The sequence below is a fragment of the Vombatus ursinus genome, unplaced genomic scaffold (assembly GCF_900497805.2).
Source record: "Vombatus ursinus unplaced genomic scaffold, bare-nosed wombat genome assembly UNPS02000580.1, whole genome shotgun sequence".
Taxonomy (NCBI): Eukaryota; Metazoa; Chordata; class Mammalia; order Diprotodontia; family Vombatidae; genus Vombatus; species Vombatus ursinus.
The window spans coordinates 17238487-17257313 of NW_020940358.1; the positions used below are offsets into that span (position 1 = coordinate 17238487).

Consider the following 18827-nt stretch of genomic DNA (forward strand, 5'->3'; position numbering starts at 1 on the left):
GTTATGCCAGTCCATGGGTGGCAGCAGGACAGAACTGGACAGGTGGATCACTTATGAGAAATTCAGACAAATGTGAAGGATATGTCATAAGCTTCAGGTTTAGGCAATTAAAGGAATAAAAACTGAAGACATAAATTAGGATAGGGAGGAAAAAGAAATGCCAGGGGTCCTAGGCAGACAGGTCTAGAGCCCAAGAGGTCAGTGAAACCAAGGATGAGTAACTAGTCAGAGTGGTCCTAGTGAGCAAGGTTCTGACCTCTGATCTTAGGTCAGGGGGTATTTCTTCTATGCACTATTTTTATACTTCTTAGGCTTAAAAGTATTGACTGGCCATGAAAAGGTCAGAGACCTGCAGGTGAATCCTGCTTCTGGATGTGACTGGAGCAGAGAAACCAGATATAATTACAATTACATGTTTAAGCCTTGTGGTAGTAGAGTGGGGTGCATCATCATCATCATCATCATCATCATCATCATCATCATCATCATCATGATATGCATTTATATAGTGCTTTATAGTTTACAAAGCTTTGTAAATATTGTCTTACTCCTTGCAAGAACCCTGGGAGATAGGTGCTATTATTATCACCATTTTACAAAAAGGGAAACAGAGGCTTAGTGACTATTCCAGGTTCAAACAGTGAGTAAGTGTCTGAAGCTATATTTGAACTCAGATCTTCCTGACTCCAGGTGCAGCACCCTACCCACTATACCACTTAGATGTCTAGAGTCCTCAATAATAGAAACCCCCAAGCTTTCCCTCTTAAGTCAATCTTATGTGAATGTTAAAGAGGGAAATTAGAGAATCTTTATTCAGGTTTAAGACTCACAAGATCATTAGCTGAAAAGGGCTTTATAGATGATCTAAGCTCATCCTGTCATTTCATAGATGCTTAAGTACCCAAGGTAACAGCTGCAAGTTGGAGGTGATGGTTTAAAGTGGTTTAAAGTGGTTTAAAGTGTATATATGTTTTGAATGTCCAAAATGTTATGTCTTTAATTTGTCTAGAAATCATATGGACACATAATTTTTTTTCAGTGGGGATGGATTCTGAGGTAGGGGATAAACTTTGGGGCAAAACAGCATGCATTTAAACAGCTGATGCTAAGATTGAAAAATAAGAAACAAAGCAACAATGTAGGACAAGGAAAGGGGGAGCTCCCAAGCCTCCATATTATAACCTTCTTTTTTTTTTGTCTGTGTCTAAGCTTGTCTTTCCCTACCTGGTACAAGTGGGGCAGATCTTCTCAGATCATGCCATGTCTAGATGTGGGGCAATGAACATTGAAAACACCTGGGTATATTCAGTCTGGAGAAGAGAAGACTCCAGGGCATTTATTGGCTATCTTCAAGTATTTTAAGGGCCATCATGTGGAGGAGAAGGGAATAATCACTTATTAAGCACCTACTATGTGCCTGGCACAGTGCTAAGATCTTTTACAAATATTAACTCATTCAATCTTCACAGCAACACTGTGATAGATGCTATTTTATCATTATTTTACAGTTGAAGAAACTGAGGCAGACAGCAGTTAGGTGTGACTTGCCCAGGGTCACATAACTCGTGGGTCTTCATGACTTCAGTCCCAGTACTACAGCATTTTTAGGTAGAAGTTGCTGGAAAGAAGGTTTTGGCTTTGTGTAAAGAAAAACTTTCTAACAATTATAGCTATTGAAAGGTCGAATTGGCTTTTAAAAGGTAATCTGTTCCCCATCACTGGTTATACTAAATGGAATGACTACTTTGCATGAATGTTGCACAGGGTGTGCTCAGGTATGGTTTGGACTGGATGGATTCTGAAATTCCTTCCAATTCTGAGGTCCTGCGATTTCTTTGAATATTGATAAATTTCACAATAGAGAAGATGGGGGCTTAAAAGTACATTGGGTTTTGGGGACAGGCATTTTGTTCTTTATGTTCCATCTTCCTCCCCATTTGCTGCCCCCTTTCCTTGAAGAGTGAGTGGCTCTATCTTTTTGTCCCAGAATAATTCACAATTTATTTAAAAGTAATCTGTGCTTGCTGCTGTATTTTTCTCTTTGTTTTGCTGATTTCCTCTTAATCATCTTCTGTGCAGATGTGTAAAATCCCTCATTTAGGCCAAAGGTTGGAGCTCTTGCTTATGATAAGAGAACTTCCAGGGTATGTGAAAGATCTTCAGCCTGTAAGTAGAAGGGCTTTCTTTGGTTCCTTTGTAATTGAAATTCATCAGTTAGGTCCTATTAAAGCACCAGACAGAGCCCATTCAAATCTTAAGCCTTGTAAAGGAAATGAGACTTTTCCATGGAAAAGATTCCTCAACCTTAATATTACCAGTTCATACTGTAATGATCCAGCCCTATCTTCCAGATGTCGTTTTGTTGCATTATTCAGAGGCAACGTGAAAAAGGGTTTTGATCTCCAGCTTATAGCTTTTATAGCCAAGGGAATCCTAAGAAGTATTTTACCAACTTAGAGATGGGATGGATTTGAAATACTGTGCCCAGGCTATCTGCTACCAGGTTTTAAATACCCGAGGGCAAAGCCTCCTGCTGCTATTGTTTGTCCCCCTCCACCCCCTCCCAGCACCCCAAGGAAATGCTTTCTGGCGTGATGGTGTGCTCTCCCAACCAATCAGGCGATCTATTACTGAATCGAAGTTACCTTTCAGCCTGTTTTTGGGGTGTCACTGTGACCCCTTATGATGTACAGCACAAAGAACACCAGCTCTGGAATCAGAGAACCTGGGTTCAAATCCCACCTCTGACACTATGTGACCTTGGACAAGCCACTTCATTAAGACCTGAATTTCCTCATAAATTGGGGGGGGGTGTTAGACTAGATGGATCCTAAGGAAAGAAGGGGAAAAAACATTTTTAAAGCATCTACTATGTACCAAGCACTGTGCCAAGTTTTTTTTTTACAAGCCCAGCCCTCTATCTACTGCATCACCTCACTACCCATTCTTGCTCAGGGTCTATAATCCTTTGTTACAGAAGTCAATGGGGAAATCTTTGATTGCATTTAAGGGACTAACTGGGTCCAATTCTGTGGTTGTTACTTAAGGGAGAAAAAATCCAGCTTTCTTGCCTTCAGTGCACATTCCTTCCCTTGCTACTCCTCAGTAAGTCTGGTCTTCAGACTATTGAAGCCCACATAGTGACGTAAGAGGGGAGCTGAGCAATGATTGATCAGGCAGGTGTGCTGATGAAATTAGGTCTTACTTATTATTCTTTATGTCTTTTCACTAAAATAGAGATATACTAAATTCCAAAGACATAAGATTATTTTCAGTGTCTACAGTCTTTTCAAACAACCCCTGAGAATTTAGTGAGGGGTTGATATTTTAAAATCTGCATTGTTGACTTCAGCTGGGGGAAATCTCTTCTTGACTAAAAGACTTCACTTTATTCACAGTGTATGGCAGAACTTAACCAAAATTTCTTTGTTCCAGCTATTAAACCAGAAAATCCAAGCATGCCAACAGCTGAAAGGCAGTCAGATGTTTGTGGCTGTATTAGAATATCTCTTAGCCATAGGTAACTACTTAAATGAGAAGGCTGGGAAAGAGAAAGCCAGAGGATTTCGATTATCTTCTCTTTCTAAAGTAAGTTAAGATTTCACCCTTTGTGACAGGAAATTGATTTAGATCTCCTAGAATCCATTATTATTTTAAAGAGCTTCCTACTCTTATCTTTTTTGCTGCTGGCATCCAATAGTAAAAAGTTGCCTCTGTGATGGAAGGGGGCTAATATTTGCTGATTTAAAATAGCTAGTCAAAAAGAATCTTGGAGAATCATTCAAAAACCCCTCCAGTTCAGTGGGTTAATTGCCATAATTTTATAACCATTAACACCAGCAGTAAATCAAGCACTAACTTTGGCACCAGCGCTGTGCTAGGTGCTATAGCTAACATTTTTTTGGTACTTTAAGGTTTGCAAAGCATTGTGAGTATTTTATCTCAATGAATTCTCACAATAATCCTGGGAGGTAGATGCTATTATTATCCTTATATTGCAGATGATGTAACTGAGGGGAGGTCAAGAAACTTGCCTAGGGTCCCACAGGCAGTATCCTGGGCAGGATTTACAATCAGGTCTTCTTGAGTCCAAGTACCGCACACTCATACACTGTACCACCTAGCTGCATTCTATGGGAAATAAAATCAAGAGTAAGAAACAGTTCCTGCCCACAAGGATATCATATTCTGCAGTCTCTTTACTGCTAATTATCTTCTCCATGTTTCTGCCCTGCCCTCTTACTCCTGCCCCAACATACTATGCTCGTTTCCAGGGCTACTATACTAACCTTGGCTATGCAACTGGCTGTGATTGCATGCTGCGTTATCAAAATGTGTCTAACCAGCCTTCTTCATCTCTCACAGTTAGTCTAGTTTCCCACACTGCCTCATCTCCCTGTGGGAGTTTGTGTGCCCTGCCTGGAGTGTGGGCACACACTTATCACTGCCTCTGGTCAGAGTTGGCTTGATCATATCCTCAAGAGAGGAGGTTTCCTTGAGTTGTCCATTTTCACTGTTAAGGCAGGCAAGACAGCCTACTGTTTTTACTCATTCATTAGTAGGGCAAACTAAGATAAGTCACTGATGATGAAGCTTTCTTTGTAGACTGATGCCCAAGATATTTGCTTTGTAGAGACCAAGGCTTGGGAAATAAAGGGGAGGGATTAACTTGAGCTTTTTATTATCAAGCAACCATCTAGTCTAACTATATGCAGGGCCACTTCTGTGTGTATTGTATGTGTGCACACATATATAAAGCTAGTTACATTCAGGCCTTGGAGTTGTCTTTCAAATATGTAATTTATTTAGTTCTTAACCAGTCCCTTAACACACTTACCTTGTAAATGGCACCTCAGTTGTGTTGCCATCCGGTCTTTTGAGAAGCAGCCTCTTTACCTGTCTCATCAGGATTTACTGGCAGAAAATGTTACCACTAAGCAGAGTTTTCCTCCTCATCTCAGCAGTAATGGAATGTGATCTCCTGATCCCATTCTAAGCACTGAATACAAATTCTCTAAGCTACCTTGAACCCTTAAGAATATTATTAAATTATACCTGGTCTGTAAATAGGAGATGCCAGAATTTTTTCCCCCCACTGCTTTCTATAGACTTTAATATATGAGTGAGTGATTTATAACACTGGTGACAATTGGGTGACACAACTTGAAGTTTTTTTTATACCAGCTGTAATACCACATCTATCATAATGAAAAATGTCTATGAAATTATTTTCTGCCAAAGAATATCTTCCCAGATTCTATTAAGAACTTGCTATCTGCACGAATACCACATGATGCTGAAATGCACCATTTTAAATGGGCAGGAGAAGAGGATGCCCCGTAACATTCTCTTTTGGTATGAGTAAAATTCTAATCCACTGCCATCCATTAAGGTGCTGTCCTTGTTTTGGGAAACTTCAAAGAGAGAATGTAGGAAAGTTGGAGGATGTTAGGAAGGTGGATTCTGTAATAGAAATTATTTTTATCAGGATCATATGAAGCCCAGTTGGGAGGGATCAGATTCCTGTTGTGTTTTCACTTATTGTCTGATGAATCCAGGAACTATCAAATTCCTGCTTGTCCTAATTAAAAAAAATCATTAATTTCTTCTGTCTGTCTCTTGTTTCGGTGCTCTGTGTAGTTGTCCCTGCTTCGAGGCAAGGAGAGGAAGTTTACCTTGGTTCATGCCCTTGTGGAACAGATCCTTTTACACCAGCCCCATTTGGCCAAATTTCCTCAGGAACTGACAGAATTTGAAGCTGCTCCTGGAGGTAAGAGGATCAGAAATTCCCCTTCCACTTGGGAAAATGGCTTCAACATACAAGTGCCTTGTTAACACCCATTTCCATTGCTTTTCAGCATCTATCAAAGGCCTCAAGGTTGAAGTGGATGGTATGTAAATAGACCTAAAATCACGTGTGCCTTTTTGTACCTACTTTGGGCACTCATTTGGAAAGAATTTTTTGTTTGTTTCTCTTAGCTTGGAGTTCTAAGGAGAACGAAAGGTTCAATGACAATGTTTAACCTGTCATATGGCAGGGAGGGATTTAGAAATATGTTTTAAAGAGGATGCTCATCATTTAGAAATAATGGAATTGGAAATATACTATAAATGGCATAAACACTGTGTTTCCTCCCTCCCAGTCCTCTAACCTTAATTTAGATAAGTCCAATGCACTAGCAGCTAGGAACCTTTGCTTCCTGTTGTTCTAAAACCTCTTTTCAGCCTTTTTTTCTTTAGTTTCTTCATCTGCAAAGTGGATATAATCACATCTGCTCCATAAAGACCAAAGGAAATACTATATTTGACAATGCTTTGAAGAGCATTAAGTGTGCTAATTCTCAAAGGATAATTGAGTTAACTCCTTCTCCCTTAATCAGTTATCCCTTTGCAGTGGATAGACTGGTGAACCTAGAGTCAGGAAGACTGGGTTCAACTCTGTCCTCAGACACTTACTAGCTGGGTGACTCTGGGCAAGTCACTTAGCCTCTGTTTGCCTCAGTTTTCTCAGCTCTAAAAATAATAACAGCACCTACCTCACAGGGTTGTTGTGAGGATCAAATGAGATAATATTTGTAAAGTCCTTAGTATAGTATCTGGCACAGAGTAGATGCTATAAAAATGCATTTTTTTCATCCATCTATCCATCCATCCAATCATTCTTTCATTCACTCATTGGGCTGGAGAAAATGAGGGTCACATGTTTCAATATGGCCTGGGACATGAAACTTCCAAAGAAGTTACCAAAGGAGCCAAAGGTGGGAAGTGAGTATGAGGGGGATGGTGTTTAAGGGAGACACATAAACATACAAATAGGAGAAACCAAAGAAGACAAGATAGCATCCATACAGAGGGAAACTGCTTCTTGCTCAATAGTTTTGTTTTATTTTGTTTTGAAATTGAGTCTCCCTATCTCAATCAGGCTAACATGCAACAGTCTCTCATGGGCCTGGCCCCACTTGCAATCAGCATGGAAGCTTTGACCTACTCCTTTTCTGACATGGGCCATCTTGTTTACCCTTCTTTAAGTTGCCTGGTGGTCCCTTTGCTCCCTGAAGCTCACCATATTGGTGCTGGATTAGTGTGGATATCACCTAACTGGCTTTAGTCTTACTGTAGTTCAGAACTCCCAAACTCAAGCAATATGTCAGCCTCAGTTTCCCCCAGTACTAGGGTTTAAAGGCATGTGGCAGCACTCATAGCCCTACAGCTATTTCTTCTGGGATAAGACTGTGATAGCTCCTCTTGGCAAGAATAGAATCATGAGATGAGTGATAGGGCAAGAAGTATGGCCAAAACAGAGCAGCCAAATGATAAAATCTGTTGGAAGAGGCATCAGCATCTTAATCCAGATTGCTGGTGGTTGCTCTTGAGAAGGAGATAGAGACTAGATGAGATAATTCAGGTCCTGAGTCTTACCACTAACTGACTTGACTTCAAACTACTGGAGGCGATGAGTGGTAAAGCAACTTGGAGAGGTTTGCTAATTCTGGTATTTGGGACATTTGTTGGCTCTTGGTGAGAGAGTTGGTAGGCAGATCTAAGTCTAAATATGTGGACTACATCTTGGATTTTTCAAGTTTGGGGCATGCCTCTAGATTTGGCAATTTGTATGTGGGAGAAATTGCAGACATCTACCCTTATGGCAGTTGTCCTGAAATAGTTTATTTTATTCCTTCTACCTTTATGGGAATGGGTGAAACACTATATGTAGTCAAGTCATGTTTATATAGTCAATTCTATTATGCCATGGTCATGTGATTGGGGGTAAATTGAAATGCAACAGAGGAGAATGATGAATCTCCCAGTGAGTGGAGCCATGAGCCATAGCAATCTAAATGGGTAAGTCTACCCAAATAGGTACTCACTTAGGCTAATGAAATGAACACTGCTGTCCAGAAAGGGGCAGTGCTAAGGGATAGAAGGCTTCCTCTCTTTGATAAATATGCAGAGTTTAATATTTTCCCTGCACATCTTTTAGTGTTGGGCAAAATGCATGAACTCTCAAGTGAATATGAGACTGCCAATTCTGTGGCCTAGTCTCTCAAAAGGATCCAGTTTTTTTTTATATTTTTGGTATTTATGATTAGATTTTTGGAATTTGACATGTTTAGCTCCTAGGCCCAGATTGTCCTTATCTAGTTGATGGTTACACTCCAGATGCCAGAGTTCCAGGACATAGCTTAGGTACAGATGTCCACATCAGTTGCTTCTACCAAAAGTTAGCAAATGTTCTCATTGTTGGTGTGGATCTCTCTCTCTCTCTCTCTCTCTCTCTCTCTCTCTCTCTCTCTCTCTCTGTTTAACCAATCATAACCTCCTGTATGGCCAGTATCCAACCTATTGCGGGACTCAAGACCTGAGACATGTTGGTTTATAGGCATGCTGGTTAATCTCTGCCTCCTCCATAAGGGTAGCCACCCTCAATCTAGATTTGGATACTGATTCATCTTCTAGTTGATCCTGCCTGCTGGCTACTCTGCTCCAGCTATGATCTCATTCTCTTTTACTTCACTGCTTTACTTCTGAGTCTGTTCCTGCCCAGAGATTCAGTCTCACTATCACAGTCTCATTCTGGAAAAAAATGGCTGCAGAGCTCCAGACAGGAACTCTTCATGTGCATGTCATATTATTCTTCTGTGCCTCTCCCTCCCCCTTAAAAGTCCAAACTCTGATTAAATCCTTGCTGTAGAATGTGGGATATCATAAATTTCCTTTGAGTTTATTAGAGAGATAGACTTTCCAAGCTATTCATAAGGAAAGTGAATGTAGTGAATATATTCATAAGGAGAGGAAATATATAAAAATAGTGACCATTAAGGGCTGTAAATAGAGTAGAACTAGTTCTGGGGGCAGCAGGGAATTTGCCCAGAGGCCTGGAGAGTGATTTGTATTATTTTCCCCCATTTTTCAAGAATGATATGAGGAAAGGGGAAATAGAAGGGGCTGCAGCCCTCTATAAACTGCTTGGTGGAAATCTGGCCAGGTTGCTTTGGGACATGATTATGCCATTACCTATAAACTTGTCTGGAGAAACCAATGGTGCCAGAGATCTCTAGACATAGGGAATTTTGCATCATTATACATTCTGCAAGTCCCAAATGTTTCTCAAGCACCATACTTATCACTGAAATTTTTAGTGCCAATAAGATTTTAATTGGAGCATGGCAAAAAAAATCTAACATTTATGTAGCACTTTAAGTTTTACAAAGAACTTTACATATATTATCTTATTTGGTTCTCACAACAGCCTTATGAGGTTTATGCTGTTATTATCTTCATTTTACAGAAAAGGAAAAGGAGTCTGATAGAGCTTAAGTGACTTGCCCAGGGTCACACATCTGAAGTTGGATTTGAACTGAGGTCTTCCTGACTTTAGGTCCTCTTTTGGCATATTGTTCCTTATTTCAACCAAAACTATCTAGTTATCTGCCAGGTGAAATTTCAATTGATGTTCTTAGTGAAGATGGAGGGGAATAGTGGATAAAATGTTGGATTCAGAGTCAGAAAGACCTGGGTTCAAATCTCACCTCTGACATTTATTAGATGTGTATACCTGATGGCTCACAACTTCCCTGAGCCTCAGGGAGTTTTTAGACATCTCCCAAGTTCTTGATGGATTGCATCTTCTAGTGCAATACCGATGAAATCACAGGTCCTTGACACAAATGACCCAAAAGTACTGCAAAATTGAAGAAAACTGAAATTGTGTCAAATATGGTTTTAAATGTATTTTAGCTCTTTGAAAATGAACAATCCATTCATGGTGCATATGGTAACTCTGAAATGAGATCATTCAAAGTACGAGGAAAGGGAAATTTCCGTTAATCAGTATTTTGGTCAACTAAGTATACTTTCTCATCATAAGCCAGTCCTAGGAATTATTATCATATTAACACTGCCTTATATCTTTTCAAAGCTTAGGCCTGTTAAAGTGATGTCCCTTATGACTTTTTCTTCCAGTAACCACATGTCCCCAGGGTCGCAAGAGAAACAGCAACATCTTGCAAAAGAACCTGGGTAAATTTTGTCCAGTTTTCTACACTAAGCTCTGCAATGTGCTTTCTGGAGATGTACAAATGGTCCTTTGTGGACTCACTTGTAGAAAGGGGGAGTTCACAGCATCATAGAATTTGAAATTCTTTTCCCATGAAGGTCTTTCCTACAGTGGGCTATGCTAAATGGCTTAGGTCATATCAGCCACCAGTCCAGAAATTAAAGAGTAGGATTGATTTGTTGTGTTTATATTTCTGCCCACATACTTGGCTAATTCTTATTTTGACATTAGTTTTAAGGAAAGAATTAGAAAAAATTATTCAGTACAAGAAGATTCTCAAACCTAAGAGTCTCCGACCTTCAGAGCAGGAGAACCAGTTTCACCAGGATCTTAAGGTAATTTTTAAATGAATTATTCGTCTGTTGAACAGTCATACTGACTGCAAAGCACTAATTTATTTTTCAGCAGCATACATTATTTACTGAATTTATTATTTGACTGGTTAGAATAAATTTCTATTAAAAATTAGTCTCTGCTATGAGCATATCTTTTAACAACAACAAAATACTTCTTATTCATAAGAACACAGAAAATAGAACTTAAGTCTCTAAGTGACTGAGTCCAACCCTCTCATTTTGTAGATGTAAAGACTGAGGTTCAGAGAAAGAAAAATAACTTGTCTAAGATTACACAACTTAGTTTCCTCATTTTTAGAATGAGAGAGATGGACTAGATATATTCATAGTTGCCTTCCAGTTCTAAATCCCTTGATCCAAGACACCAACAGAGCTGGTAGTAAAACACAGAGGAGGAAACCGAGGCCCAGAGAGCAAAAGATTTAAGTATGAAAAAACAACAGGAACGTATGGCCCAGATTTTTTCTGATTCTTAAGACGTTTTTGTTGTACTGTATATATATTGGAAGAAAAGAAAGGCACAGGAATCTAAGGCTGGGTTCAGAATTGAAAATTTGGCATTGCTTTGTTCTTTCTAATCCCAGTTCTGCTGTTATAACCTTTTGGATAAAGGCTGCCTAGTTGCATGCTGGGAATAATTACTATGCCACCCAAGAGTTTACAAGTTTTTTTTTTTTTTGGTGTTTGTCACTAGTCCTAAAGATGAAAAATGTATTAGCAGGAAAAAGCTGAACTTTATTGTGGTTATTTTGAGAACTAAACGTGGGGATGGCAGAAAATGGGATGGAGAACAGAAATGTACCCTCAAGTGCTTACTTAGATGAAATATCATTCCAAACACCTTTATTAAATGGAAAATCCCTCTATCAGGCAATACTGAAATCCTTTCCAATCTTTGAATATTGTTGGAGGACAAGCTCACCATCTATTAATGTTATTGCTTAATTATAAGCTTATAGTCAGGTATTGCAGTCATGCCATAAACCTGTCTCAAGTCAAGATTGCACTTTTATTACAGGATCTAATTCAGAAGTATAAAGAGGACCTTTGTCAGCTGTCAAAAAGATGTGATGAAATGAAGAAACTCTATGGTGACATTCTGGTAAATGGTGTATTTAAAAAAATAATTCAAATAAATCTTGCATTAAAAAATTGATAAAATGTTCAAACCTTCATATATCTGAAGTAGTACTGTGATATTAGAGTTTCTATCTAAAATATTAATAGAATGGAAGAATTTTAGCATAGATGACAAATTCCAGGTCTCACTCTTTTTTTTTTTAACATATGAGAAATGAAATGCTTTCAATTAGCATTTTGACTTTCTCATGGGGTATTATTTTAAACAAATGGACTTAAAAGGCTATGTGTAGAAGAAGAAAGACCACATTCTTTTGTATTAATTCAAAAGCTTAAATATGGTTACTTCTGAGAATCTGTATCTTTCTATGATGCAACTAAAGTGAACGCAAAGTCTGATGAGATTGGGGTGACCCAAGGTGACCACTGGCTGAACAAAATCAGTTATTAAAAGAGTTTACAATCAGAGGATTTAATGTTTAACTAAAATATTAATGTTGTAATGAAGTACAGAAGTCTTCTAACATTATGTATAAACTTAAAAACCTATCCACCTCACTGGTTTAAGTTTAATATAAGGCAGAATATCTTAACCATATGTTCTGAGACTTTTAGGATGTTTGACCTGGAACTCCATAAAAACAACGTAGATCAAACCATTCATTTTACAAGAGGAAACTAAGGCCTAGGGAAGAAAAATAACTTGCATAAACTTAATAAATTTTAGTGTCCATATCTTTAAAATGAGTGTATGTGTGTGTGTGTCATTCTCTGAGATAGAATTATATTAATGTGCGTACATTCTTTTTTTTTTTAATTTTTAGGCAATTGGGGTTAAGTGACTTGCCCAGGGTCACGTAGCTAGTAAGTGTCAAGTGTTTGGTCTGAGGCCAGATTTGAACTCAGGTCCTCCTGACTTCAAGGCTGATGCTCTATCCACTGTGCCACCTAGCTGCCCCCTATATGTGTATTTCTTTTCTTTTTTTTGGATGAGACCATCAGGGTTAAGTGACTTGCCCAGGCACAGCTAGTAAGTGTAAAGTATCTGAGGTCAGATTTGAACTCAGGTCCTCCTTACTCCAAAGCTGGAGTTCTATCCATTGTGCTATCTAGCTGCCCCCAAAGTGTGCACATTCTACAAGTCTATAAGCCAAACACTACTAGCTTGTTTAACTGTGGCCACTTTTAGTATAAATCAATATCTTCTTCCAACTTTAAAACTTTTTTCTTTTGCCTTGAAAACATTATGTTCTAGGTTAACAAAAACTTTAAATTATGAAAATAAATAAAACATTTTTTTTTAAAATTCTAAATAATTAACTTTCAAATGTTGTTTATTGTAAGTTCATAGCATGTTTACTTCTGAAATTATTAAAGCTTAAAAATGCACTAAAACTTTTGGGACAACCTGTATATGTGCATTGATATAAAAACTTAGTTGACTGGTCTTCCCCTTACGTGTTATAATCTGGATAATAGGTTACTTTTCATGGTAATAAAAAGATCATTGGTGAATTCGAGAAAAAAAAACGTGTTTTGAGTAGGAAGGCAAATATTTTCATTGCATTCACATTGTAGCCACCTAATGACATACCTTGGATGCAGGGAATATTTAGTATTTGAAACTGGAGGCTAATGATCAATTTGATGAAGTTGGTAGCCTCTGGAAGTGACTGTGCACTGCTAATGACCCCAATGAGCCATTAATCTTGAAAAAAATGCCCTATGTCTAGGCTACTGCTTTCATAAATGGAATATGAATAAAATTTGCCATAGGCATATTAATTATTCCTATGGACAAAGCCCTTTTAGTTAGTACATATAAGAGACTTGGAGATGAGGCAATGAGGTGAAGTCAAAGTGTTGTGAATCTGTGAAGAACCTTGTCCTTTTCCTAGTTTCTCCTCTTCCCTCTACCCCAGTAGAGATCTTAGAAAGTCCCACAGGATCCTACTCTGAGGTTCAATTCACTTCCAGTGAAATCCCTTTTTATAGCATTGTTTTTTATTCTCTTCCCAGAGAGTCAACTTGGAAGTCTCACAGTTATTCATTTCTTCTGCTACATATTAGCAAGTCAGATTAAGTTTCTGTTGCTTCTTGGTCTGTGATAATGAAAAGTTGGAACAAATAACCACCAGTTTTTCCTTCTCACTCATGGAATTTTCTCTGTAACAATATAGTGATACTTTTTTTTAATGTCTAAAATTGGGGGTTAGGCCCATTTAAGCTAGTCATATTATTAGTGACTCTCATCCTATGGAGGTATAAAATGTCAGGGGACACGATTTGACAGATGGCAGAGTCAAAGCCATATAATAATGAAATGTGTTTACTGTATTTACAAAGCCTTAGGGTCTCAATCAGGTTTCCTAGTCCCCAGCAGATCCTGGTCTCCCTCACCCCCAAGTCCACTACCAACTGCCTACATTTGCAATCAATTAATCTGGTATTAATGCCAAAGACTAAATATGGCAATTCTTTCAGACATTGGAAAAGGGAATAGACTTGTTCAGCTAGGTCTCAGAGGGTAGAACTAGCAGTAGTGACTGGACATTGTGATATGTAGAAATTGAATACAAAGAAAACACTTCCTAACAACCCAAAGATGCAGTGGAATACATTGGGAGATATTGAGTACCCCGTCATGAGGTTTTAGGCAAAGGCTATGATACCATTTGTTAGGTATGTTCTAGATGGGATCCTTTTTTTTTTTTTTAAGCATAGGATTAGACTATATAACTTCTCTGAGATCCCTAAGTAATGTGAAGAAAAACTCGATTCAGTTTAGATTCAAATTATTAAGTGCCTACTAAGTGCCAGGCTTGTGATTTGTGATATTATTGGCATGGGGAACTCCCAGAGAAGAAGCTCCCTTTTCCTCTGCAGATTAGCACAGAGCCTACAATTTATAGACTTATTGTCATAGAGAGTTGTCTAAGGTGGAGGCTAAGTAATTTGCCCAGTAATGTTGATTACACTAGCTAAGTTTTGTCTTACTCCCATTCATGGGAGGTTACACTTGATTTGGTCTTAGTATATGTCAGAGACTTTTTCACTCCAAGGCCAGATTTCTATCCAGTACGCCACTCTGTCTTCCCCCCTCTCCATCTCCAGACAGACAGATAGTCTGTCTGTCTATCCATCTGTCTTTCTTTCTCTGTCTGTTTCTCTCTTTTCCTCTTTTCTCTGCACTTCTAGGCACTTATGGTACAAATACAAAATCAAAACTCTCTGTCCTCAAAGAGCTTACATTCTTCTGGGGCAGTGGTGGGAGAAGGCGGCATGATATATATGCAGATAAGTAGGAAGAAGATATATTGACCTTGATTTCATTCAGTGAGAACACTAACGACTGGTGAGAATCAGGAAAAGCCTTCTTTGGAAGGTGGCAGTCAAGCCAAATCTTGGCTGCATAGAGATGATAATTGGACTTATGATACTGGACCTTAGTTGGCTAACAAAGAGAGAGAGTGTAGAGAAAGCAGAGAGGAGAAGGTTGTCTATGACAGAACCCTTGATGATTCAGCAAAAGAGATGGAGAAGGAATGTTCAGAATGCAAAGGAAGATATACTTTCCAGGAGGATGGTGTGGCCAACATTTTCAAATGTTGAGGAAAAATCAAGAAGGATAAAGACTTAGCAAAAGTCATTGGATTGAGCAGTTAAGAGATCACTGGTAACTTTGGAGAAAGCAGTTTCACTAGAGTGGTGGAGCTGAAAGTCAGATAACAAGGGTTTGAGAAGTGAATGTGATGTGTATTAAATGGAGGTAGCTAACAGGCAGCTATTTCGAGGAGTTTAGTAGGGGAAGAGAGGAGAGATATAGAGTGATAACTTGAAAGACTAGCAGATCAAATGAAGGTTTGTTTTTAATATGGAGGATAACTGAACATGCTTGTTAGAGATTGTAGATAAGAATGAGTGGGGTGACAGTAGCTATTTTTACTTTTTCTTAAAGAGAATATGTGAAATGTACAATGCATCATTGGACAGAATATCATGGTTGGATAACTGCTCCTTGACAGGTAAAACCCTAGTAATCCAGGCCACTAGGCTGAGTTGGCAGAAGTTTAAAGCACTGGAAAAAAGCAAAAAAGCACAGGTTAATTTGTGGGCCATTGGATCAATATCCAAGTGAAGGATTTTTACCCTGGTTTGTATAAATGATTGTTTGTCAAGCTATTTGAATGAGCCAATGTTGATGATACTAACTGAGTTTTGTTTTAGTCCCATACATAAGAGGGTACACTTGATTTAGGAATAGAACAGAGATAACTAGTTGATAAGGCCCAAAGCAGGTGGAGGTTAGAAGCATGGCATACTAAGCTAATAACTTGCCTTGGGAGAACAAGTTAATGAATTGGAGAGGTACAGGTGTCAGAAGTAAAGCATTGTAAGAATCAGAAATTCATCTGAGAGTAGGGCTCATGAAGCTCAAGTTTTTCATTTCAGTATATAAATGTTCAGTTCCAGGAAACAGAGAAAGGATCAAACTAGATTTAAAAAAGAGTAATTTTGTTTTGTGGTACTTCAGGTCCTCTTGAGCCAATGTGAGTTTCAAGCATGTGACTACACCCTTCCCTCCACCCCAAACCCTCCCTCCTTTCGCTCAAGTCAGCATCAGCTAGAGAGCTCCCTATGTGGTCACTATTTCTCTTGGACTCTATGGAATCCACAGGAATATGGACAAACTGAAGAGCAAACTAAAGATGTGGACACTATGACTTTCCGTATTCCACAATGTCCCAGGTGTCCCGAATTGGTGTATATAATAATATTTTTTGTTAAAGTAACTTAACAAAAATCTAAAACAAACAAAATTGAATATAGACTTATATAATTAAGGCTTTGGCTGCTTACTAAACAAACTACAACCTAATCCAGGGTTTGCCATGGTGAGGTGTTTAATTTCTTATTTATCTTTATCTAACACTGGGAACTGTATGTTCTGTCCTATTAAAATATTAGGTACCAGCCAGGAGGTTCTAACTTTAATGGGGGAAATACAGCCAGAGAGAGCTAGTCTTATTCCTTTGATGCTTCCCTGGAGATTTCTGAAGAGAGCTCTCTCTCTCTCTCAGGACACCTGACCCTAGCCCCTTTAGTTTTTTTGGATCTTATGGAACTGCTATATCCCTTCTGAAACTGACAGCACTTAAATTGTTTCTAGGGAAATCCTGAATTGTGTTCCACTTCCTTGTAGTCCAAGGAAATCTCTACCTTTATCTTTATTTCTATCTTTATCATCTATCTCTATCTCCAGCATGCTTTACCATCACTCTTTCTTTCTCCCTCCCTCTATCTCTCCCTCTCTCATATTTATTTCTCTATATCACAATTTTCATATTTCTCCTTATCTCTATCAAGCTATCTCATCTCTCTTTCCATCTCTACTTCTATCATCTCTATCTCTATTGTGCTCTCATATCTCTCTTCCCTCTTCTCTCCCCATCTACCTCTCTCTCATCTCTCTCTACCTTTATTTTTATCTCTGTCACCTCTAACTATAGCTATCTCTATTTCTGTCCTTATTTTTATCATCTCTATCTCTCAATATTATTCTCTCTTATACATCTCTCTTTATCTTTACTTCTTTCATTGCTGTCTCTCTATCTTCATTGTGCTTTCTCATCTGTCTCTTTTTCTCTCTTTACCTCTATTTCTCTCTCATCTCTCTATCTCTATTGCACTCTCTTTCATTTCTCTTTCTCCTTCTTCTTCCTCCCCCCCACCCCCTCCTTTTTTTCTCTCTCTCTCACACACAGTAAATTAAGAGTCAGGAGAGCTGCCTCCAATTATGGCATTTCCACTTACTAGTTATGACTTAGAACATTTCCCTTCTCCTTCCTGATTTTTCCCTTCTCTTTCCTTCATTGTAAACTCGAGAGAACGAAACTTACCCCACCTCTCTCATTTGAGGCTCATGACAGCCTGGGAAGCACAGTATGTGAAGCACTTTGCAAGAAAGTCTAAATATCATGCCTGGGAATCTTTGCCAAAGCTTAAACTCAAAGGTCTTTTCCATTCACAGGAACAATTTGGGGAACGGCCAGACCAGGACTCCCAAGAACTCTTTGGATGGATATCTGCCTTTGTTAGAGATTTTAGAAAAGCCCAAGCAGATCTGAATCTTCAGGTGCTGAAGTAGCCATCATAGCAACTCCTCCTTCTCATCAGTTATGGGCCTGTGATCATGAAATGCTTCATTGATGCTTTTGGTTTATCTGTGCTGTTTATGAAGATGCTACTACAATGGTACCATATTTCCCCTCAGTAATGTTCTTGTGTTCATTGAATTAAAGAGGAAGGTCATCAGTGGGCCAGCAAATGTCAGGGTTTTCTTTTTTTATGTAGTATTGTTTTTGGAGGTGAAGCAGGGCAATTAGGGTTAAGTGACTTGCCCAGGTTTACACAGCTAGTAAGTGTCTGAGGCTGGTGTTCTACCCACTGTACCACCTAGCTGCCACCTTTGAGATAGTTCTTGTAACTAATTGTGGTTCTTTAGGATTCACTCTATGTTGGGCTCTAAAGAAAGTCACCTTAGAGACTTTCCATGCTTGGACCAAGGAAGAAGCACTGCATAACTACTGTCTTCAAGTCTTTGAAGGCTTTGGAAGTCATATAGAAGAGGGGTTAGATGCATTCTTCTTGATCCCAGGGGGCCACACTAGGCCTAAGGGGTAGAAGACAGCTTTAGCTCAATGTAAGGAAATGATTCCTAACAATAAGGGCTGGTCACCTACAGGAGGAGCTGCCTTAGGGGCAGCCAGGTGGTGCAGTGGGTTGAACACTGGGGCTGGAGTCAAAGACTTGGGTTCAAAATTGGCCAAAATTAGTGGACAAGTCCCTTCACAACTGTCTGCCTCAGTTTCCTCAACTGTAAAATGAGGATAATAATAGTATTTGCCTCATGGAATTGTTGTAAGGATCAAATGAGATAATATTTATAAAAATGCTTAGCACAGTGCCAAACACATAGTAGATGCTTAATAAATGTTTTTTCCCTTTCCTTAAGAGGTAGTTTTCCAGTGTAGGTTGGATGACAGATTCTTGGGTTGATTCGTGTTATTGGCAGGAGTTGTTATTTTGGAACCCAATTTGTCCTTAATCTACTTTCCTCTGGAGAAATAGGAAAGGTCAGTCTCTCTGGGGATTTCACTTGAAAAGAATTAGGTCATTTTAAGGAAAGAGAGGACAGAGGCAAGAAGGGAGTATGGGAGAAAGTATCCCTTTCACATATTCTGTAACACCTTAGACTCTATTCCTATGGTCTAAATCAGTGTTTCAAATTCCCTGTTCTCTTCCCTTTTTCAGTCTTACAATCACTTGCTAAT

General features: G+C 38.8%; 1 protein-coding gene across 1 annotated transcript in view; it reads left to right on the forward strand.

Moving 5' to 3' along the window:
* Positions 1 to 17733, forward strand: part of LOC114032499 — a 119283-nt gene extending 101550 nt beyond the window's left edge. Inside the window, exons 11-15 of the mRNA XM_027847816.1 lie at positions 5641 to 5770; positions 5859 to 5891; positions 10289 to 10392; positions 11432 to 11515; positions 17525 to 17733. Coding sequence (XP_027703617.1) covers positions 5641 to 5770; positions 5859 to 5891; positions 10289 to 10392; positions 11432 to 11515; positions 17525 to 17641 — 468 coding nt within the window. The 3' untranslated portion in view covers positions 17642 to 17733. The remainder of the gene's footprint in view (positions 1 to 5640; positions 5771 to 5858; positions 5892 to 10288; positions 10393 to 11431; positions 11516 to 17524) is intronic.
* Positions 17734 to 18827: the final 1094 nt, after the last annotated feature.